Raw genomic sequence first — 8,353 nt, forward strand, 5'->3', positions numbered from 1 at the left:
CACGTCTAGATTCTTAAAAACAGTTGAATGTATATTTTTGCTATAAAGTCGTAATTTACCTACTGCTCAAAAAGTATCCGGATTTTGTTGTTTGTTAACTACTTTTTAAGTAATAGACCTTTTTCAAAAATTTTTTTTTTGTTATGTTGGTACACTCTTTCTTGACATATGATACAAATTTCAGCGCCATCTGACAATTAGTTTGTTTACAGCAGCTGTTAATGTGAGACTACCTCAAGTGCATTTAGCGATTTTTACTATGGAAAATTCTTGTTGTACGCGATTTTTTGACCAAACACGGCACCACTGTCATCGCTCAGGCACCATATTCGCCAGATCTGGATCCGTGCGAGTTTTTTCTGTTCCCGAAACTCAAATTGCCCCTTCGTGGTAAGCGTTTTGAGTCGATTGAATCGGTAAAAGAAAATTCGCCGAAGGAACTAAAAGCCATACCTTCACGGGCCTTTGAAAAGTGTATGAAAGATTGGGTTAAGCGTTGGGTATTTCATTTATATATGATATATATAGTATACATTATTTCCGTTATGTAAATATATGTATATAAATAGCGTGGTTAATAAATATGTATAAATAATAATATTACGAATTAATAAATCTGATGGACCTCATCTTATAACGCAAGACGGTTTAAACGATCTAGTGCGCGATTTAAAGTTGTGCAAAAAGAAGAATGAAATCTTAGGATCACGATTAAAGGTTTGGAAATTGTTGGATCCAAAAACTAAAATTTCTATGTATCGATCTCGCCATGACGAATTTAAATTATTCTTTTCTCAAGAAAACAACCTTATTTTTTGCAATGATGTTCTATCTGTTATGGATACTCTTAATTTTGAATACAACGATGATGATTGGCGTTTGTTCATTGATTCTTCTAAGGTCAGTTTAAAGGCTGTTCTCTTACATAATGGAAATGAAATTCCCTCAATACCGTTAGCCCATGGAACTGATATGAAAGAAACTTACGAGAATATGCAGTTTCTCTTAAAAAAAATTCAATACGAAAGATATAAGTGGAAAATTTGTGGTGACCTAAAAGTTATTGCAATTTTACTAGGCTTACAACTTGGTTACACGAAATATTGTTGCTTCATCTGCGAGTGGGATAGCAGAGACAGAAAATTGCATTACTTGAAAAAAGATTGGCCACAACGTAAAGCACTCGTTCCTGGAATCAAAAATGTCCTCTTCCAGCCTTTGGTCGATCCTAAAAATATTCTTTTGCCACCTCTGCACATTAAATTAGGACTTTTTAAAAATTTTGTTAAAGCCATGGATAAAAATGGTGGCGGTTTTACTTATTTGAAGCAAAAATTTCCTAAAATAAGTGAGGCAAAGATTAAGGAAGGTATTTTTATTGGGCCACAGATTAGAGAACTGCTGAAGGACTCGGAATTTCAACAGCAATTGAGTTCAACAGAAATTAACGCGTGGAACTCATTCAAAAATGTAGTTGAGCATTTTTTAAGAAATATGTTAGCTGAAAATTATCGCGATCTGGTGGCTAATCCAATTGATTCATACCAAAAAATGGGCTGCAATATGTCTTTAAAACTTCACTTCCTACACTCTCACCTGGACTTTTTTCCACCAAATCTTGGCGCCGTTAGTGATGAACATGGTGAGCGTTTTCACCAGGATATTTTACACATGGAAAAACGCCACAAAGGAAATTTCACTAACATGTTAGCAGATTACTGCTGGACACTAAAAAGGGACTTACCAGATGCTCAATATGCGAGAAAAACATAAGTAAGTACCATTTTTTAAATTCACGATTTATTTGCTGAAACCCCTTGAATCAACCGTTAATCTGGTTGTCTAAAGAAAACTAGACGTGATAGAAAAAATCTAAGTCCAGATTTGGAATCAGCACGCAAAATACCTCTAGGATCACTCAATAACATATCTAGGATAAAAAAAAAATTTTTTTTTGTTGACCTGTGTTATTTGTATTAAAGAATTTATAATTACTGTATTATGTTCATTAAAAATGCAATACATGAATAAATACAAAACACAATCGTTATAATAAAAGCAAACTGATAAAACATAATTTCAAGAAAAAGAAAATAGTGTTAAATACTGCTCATTTAGCGTTAACTAGTGATGTTAAAAGTTTGAAAATTATTTAAACGAATATATTGACGATCTCGTATTGCCTTCTGAAGAGTTAGAGCTATAAACAATTTTGAATATTTTGTCAATATTTAGCACTCTTCGTCTCCTCCTTATTTCATTATTTTTCTGTATTATCTAAGATAAAGCCTAAATAAAATGTGTACTTTAATATAAATTCAAATACAATACAAAATGCTCACCAATAACTTCTTTGTGTCATTCATTTTATATATATTTATATGAAGAAAAAATCTTTTTTACAAAATAATTTGCAGGAATTTTTGTATTTACATGTATTTATCAATCATAAATTTTTTTTAAATTATTTTACTTGTTATATTTTTACTGATTTAAACAGTGAAGCCAAGTCATTTTAAGCAGCCGGAAATTATTCTATAGGATCAATCATGTCAATACATGACATGAATTTAATATTATTTTTTCACATATTATTTGAAAAACTATTAAAATTAATAAACCGATATGATTTTATATATAATATAATTTAAAAAATTTAATTTATACAAAATTTTGAAAATCGTGAGAATTTAATCCAACGCAAAGAAAAATTAGAAAAATTAGAAAATGTCAGTAATATATATTTTTGTGTTTGTTTTAGTCTGTTATATACAACATCAAAAACTTACTATTATTTCGTGCTTAATTTTTAAGTACTATTTAATTACTTAGTTCGACCCAACACCCTACTTAAATTTAAACTTCAAAACGATTTTAGGCCTTTTTGGTTCTTCGTTGACTCGAAAGTGTGGCAAAAAACGCATGCTAACCTATATTCGCTAAGCGTGACATTGTCATCACTGTTGCAATCTGTCAAGTGTTATGTTTTGAGAAATAGCAAATCTTGCATATGTGCGCAAAATGTAAGCAAATTACATTTTGTATAAAATAGTTAATATAAAAGTAAAAGTAAAATGAATACAGAATTAAAATGAATGGTAAGGATGTTGAAAATTTCAAAATTAAACATTGATATTTTTTCTCAATTTTTAAATTTATGAAATTTTCAAATTTATGAAATTTTTGAATATTATTTGAAATTTTTGTTTAAATATGATTTTTGACATATGATTGCAATATTCATTGAAGTTTTCAATGAAGGTTCACAATAATTCGCTTATTGCGTTGGTAACACTTTTGCTTTACAGGCCGAAGTGTTTAGCCAGTAAATAAATACTGACCAAAATAGTGAAATAGAGTTGTTGTTTTGAGTACATTTCGGCCAGTATAGTATATAGTATAGTATTTAATTTTCAATCTATGTTAATTAATTGTTTTTCTACAAAATGTAATTTGCTTGGATTATGCTATTTGTCAAAACATAAAACTTGACAGACTGCAACAGTAAAGCCAGTAGCTCTCGTGATCAATATAGGCAAGCATACATTTTTTGCCATACTTGCGAGCCACCGAAAGGGCCTATTATTACTCTCAAGATTCAAAATATTTTTTTAAACATTTTTCTTTAATTTAAAAGTGTGTTATAAAAGTTGCGGATGATCACTATTGAAAGAGTAAACATTCGTAATAAAATGCTCGTAATATGTGACAAATATGAAACAAACGTTATTTGCCATCAAAAAAATAAAATTTTAACAATTTGTAGTAGCATTTAAAAAAAATGCATTTTCTTAATACATTTAGTTACTTTTTGCGATTGAGTTCAGCCAAAAAACTTTAGTAGAATTCATTTGCAATTTTCACTTGTCACTTGTCTTAAAGTTACACAGATTACAACAAGCAGATTATTGAACCATTCAGTGATACGGTGTCGAAGTGATCTAAATCGGAATGTATTCTAGTTCTAAATATAAATATTAGTACTAAACCGAAAAACTTATTTTAATTGTACCCAATATCCAATAATTTAAAATTTTTTTATTAAATTAGAGCTGCGAATATATGAATAGAAAGAAAAGAAATATGAGAAATATGAGAAAATGATTAAATCAATTCGATTAAGTAATTTTAAAAAAAACGGAACTAGTTGACTTTCTTTACTTTTCGAACCAGTTTCTTTTGTTAAAACAGTTTAACGTTTGACGAAAGTTTTGAAACGAGAACGTAGAATTTGCATTCAGATGATTTAAAATGGTTTGTGCATTAACTACCAGTGGCTACCAAACTGTAAAACTCTAAATGCTTTCTAGTATTCTTTCGGCGTTTAATTAACGAAACAGCTATCATATCAGCTATCACACCAATTGGCATTACAGTGTCAAAAAATATGCAAATAAAAATGGTTTGTGTATGGAATGCAAAACTTGAAATAATAGCGCAGAATTTGCATTTATAATGCAAAAGTGCTTATGCAGTGCTACCAGGTACTACCAATTTGAAAAAACTGTCAGAATTTATGGAACAAGCCTGAGTTTTCTGTTTGTTTCATAAAAGTAACATCTTTCATTCCAACAATAATATGGCGTTTACATTAGCTGAAAATGTCTTATTTAAATTGAGTCATTTAAAAGTGTTTACATTCGTTGTAATTCGTTTGTTCTCATTTCAAACAGCTGATCTTTCAACTTGCCTGTTGATTTGATATTTGGCCTGTGCCAAAAATGTTAAATATGCCTTCAAACCTTACAATATAAACTTAAAACATATTTTTAACTTCGAGCTAAAATTGTTAGGTCTATCAAACTTATCAATAGGGTTTAAGAGTCTTTCCTTTTTACTCAGGTTTGCTTCCGCTAGAAGATACTCTACACATCTTTTTACCACAGTCGTCACTTTTGCACTTAAGTTTCTTATACAGAAACTCTTCTCAATGATGTCTTGAGTTTTTTCCGCAGCAAAACATCCCTGACAATGTGCGAATTTTATTATTTCTTGCTCCATAGCAGCTGATATCACCATGAATTCCTTGTTCGGATCTTTATAGAATGTCATATTTGGTATAGTAGTCCTCATAATTATTTTTCTCTAAAATTTTTCTAATTGCTCGAATCCAGTCTTCTAGTATTTGGCCTCTTTGATTCTATGCTGCAAAGCATTCTCCATCATTAAGCAAGCCACACTACTCAGTGCATCGACGTGGATTATTTTAGACCTGTGCGGTGCTCAATCACTTGAACAAATTGTTGTAGATACATGGACTATCCCGCTATACAATTATATTTTTGTGTGGTATATTATTTAGTTATCAAAAACTTTTTTTCCAAAAAAAATTACGTAAGTAATATTAAATAAAGTGTTATATTTTCATAATTAAATATGCTATAGATATTTAAAAAATTAATTTGTGATTTAATTTAATTTAGAGGAAAGTAATGTTATTTGCTGTTTTTAAATAACTATTAATTTTTTCCAATGCGTTGCACATTGTTTTCTGTATATAGTTATTGCTTTATTCATTTTTTAAATAATTTCACAAACATTAAGGGTATTCACTCTCTCTCTTGCAAACTCATTGCAAGGTGCACGAAATTCACAGATTGTACGAGCATGCATTAACAAAAACAAAATATACGCACAAAGTTTAGTGCAACTACTTGCAATGTTCCTATACTAAAACCTATGTAAAATGGCAGAAATCAGCTGTTTTGACATTTGTTGATTCAATGTAAATTGATTTTTAAATTTGAATTTTGTAGCGAAATTTTCTAATTATTTTTAGATAAAAATGGAAAACGAAGCACCAGCAACTAAAAAAAAAGGTTGCAGCCGCACAAGAAGTGGAACGAACTGAAAGTGCTCCAAATAATAGAATTTCTGCAGAAGGAAGTAGAATATCTTCAGTCAGAATATTAAAAGCAATATTTTCAATTAAAATAACTATACATTTTTGTAATTCACTTGTTCGCGGCATTGTTATATATTTATTTTTTTTTGCTCAATGTGATACGGCTGCAAAAACAACTGACTCATTTTGATGATGCAATTTTGCAACAGAGGTGTTCTCGCACTCTTGCAATTTTTGTATAGCATACTTGCATTTCATGCACCTTGCAATGAGTTTGCAGGACAAAGTGTGAATATACCCCTAATATAATTATTCTCTAAATAAGTTGTACAAAGCAGTCACTACTTACATATATTGATTTTCAACACGTACACAAAATGACATAAACAAACAATACCTTTCAAAGAATGGAAACTCCGCCCACTTTGAGCGTAACGAAAAAAAATTGCTTTTATTTATTTAACATCTTATAAAATTTTCACAGTGGTAACACCTAATTTTTAACTAATTTACCTTACTCGAAATTTTGGTAAATACCAATATTCGCTGCCATATAGATATAATTTACTATTTCCCTAAGCCTAAGCGATATAAAAATTAAATCGGATGTAATTATTTATAAGGTTTTTGATATAGTAAGGTACAAGGTGTTTCTACAATCATTTATTTATCAATAGAAGTAAACTTTGCTAAAATATAAAAAGTTTATTTTGAGAATTTTAACTCAAAGCAAACATATGATATTTGTATGAATCACATTAAAATGCAAATAGTAGAAAATGAAAATTGCTCACTTACATGATAAAAACAGAAGTTTAAACATATATATATTATAGAGCTTGTGGATATATGTGCATACATATAAACATATGCTATGACAATCATTATCGGAATGTGTTTCAATTTGCCCAGACGTTCCTTTGCCGAGTCATTTGCTAATGGCAACCCTGTTTAACATATGTTCAATGCGTCAGTGATAGTTGACTTTCTGTACGTAATTGCATTATTTGGAAGTGTAGAGAATTTTTTGTTGAGATTGTGTAGTGGCTGCTAGTTAAACGAAAAAAGTGATATTTTGTATAAAAAATATTATAACAATTTTTTATATTAGTAAGCTATGTCTGTTGATGCATTTTATCATCAAATCCCGTATTTGGATCCAGATTACGAGGACTCTCGTTCCAATCATTTTGAACAAAATGCGTATGATAGTGGTCGTCAAGAAGATGAGGATGAAGGTGTGTAATTTTAATTGCCTTATGTTCATAATAAAATTTAGTTTACATTTTTATTAAATGGTTTCAAAATAATTTTTATTTCAACTTGGTTATTAGATACGGATGACGCGAGTGAAACTGAATACCGCAACAACAGCAGGGACAACAGCGTTAGCAACAATACAAATGGGGGCAGCAATCATGAGCTTAAGGAACAGTAAGTTGACTTAAAATGTTCTAATTCATATTAGAATTATTCGCTTTACTTGCATTGTGACTACGTTTATTATTGTAGAATGTACCAACATAAATTGGCAAACGTGCAAAAGCAGTTAGAAGAGCTGAAACAGTTGTTACATCCTGAGTACTTAAGGCGTTTCAGAAAATTGGAGTACCAAATCAAAGATCGTCTGCGTTTAAATGACATACATCGAGAGTATCTAAAAGATTGTGTAGAACGCGATTATTTTTTAGAAAAGAAAGCAGCACAAAAAGACTTTGATGAGAAAAAGGTACGAATTCGGGGGAGATGTGTAGATAAATACTTATTTTTATTTAACGTTTTATAGGTTGATTTAAAAGACAACATTTTAACTGATTTCGATGAGCGAAGAAAAGTTATTGAAATGGAACGCTACAGTCTCGAAGTAACCGGTGATTCTACAGAGGTATTATAATTATTTTTTATTTAACAAAGTGCATAAAAATGTTAAAAATACTTTCACAGATTAAGCCTACTGTTACACGTAAGTTGCGGCGTCGTCCAAATGAACCAGTGCCTGTTGTTGAAAAACGACGGAAACCAACTACTGGACAACTGTTGGTGTATTTACTTGATGAGAAGGATATTGAGAATGACCTCAAAACGATACAACGCGGAAAACCGTTGACTCCAAGTATGTGCGAAAATTGGTCACATTTTCAAATTCAAGATTAAAATATATGTTTCTGTGTAGCTCTGCAGCAAAATGGTATAGGTAATTATAGTAACCACCAGTCCAACTCTTTGCTGACGGAAAATTATAATAATTATGTTGAAACTCGAATTGAGGACGGTAAACTGTTGTATGAAAGGAGATGGTTTCATCGTGGACAGCAAGTATATGTTGAAGGCAAGGAAATGCCAAAATTTGCGGCAACAATAAACGCTATTGGAAATGAAGTTGTAGGTTTATTTTTTGTAATCAATATATCCAAAGATGTTTCTTATCATATATCTTTTTACATAGGTTTGGGTAAAAAAAATAAATGACAGTAAAGTGAAAATAAATATGTCCCATTTAGCAAAGGG

At 30.4% G+C, this 8,353-nt stretch overlaps 1 protein-coding gene across 1 annotated transcript; it reads left to right on the forward strand.

The window, feature by feature from the left end:
- Positions 1 to 6,849: 6,849 nt before the first annotated feature.
- Positions 6,850 to 8,348, forward strand: LOC119667984 (sin3 histone deacetylase corepressor complex component SDS3-like; the record flags this gene model as incomplete). The annotated part of the gene is made up of 7 exons (XM_038077340.1): positions 6,850 to 7,083; positions 7,180 to 7,279; positions 7,358 to 7,574; positions 7,632 to 7,730; positions 7,790 to 7,958; positions 8,019 to 8,227; positions 8,292 to 8,348. Coding segments are annotated over exons 1-7 (972 nt in total), but the record flags the coding sequence as incomplete, so codon positions are not given.
- Between the last annotated feature and the right edge of the window lie 5 nt (positions 8,349 to 8,353).

This window comes from Teleopsis dalmanni, chromosome 1 (genome assembly GCF_002237135.1).
Source record: "Teleopsis dalmanni isolate 2A chromosome 1, ASM223713v2, whole genome shotgun sequence".
NCBI classification, from domain to species: domain Eukaryota; kingdom Metazoa; phylum Arthropoda; class Insecta; order Diptera; family Diopsidae; genus Teleopsis; species Teleopsis dalmanni.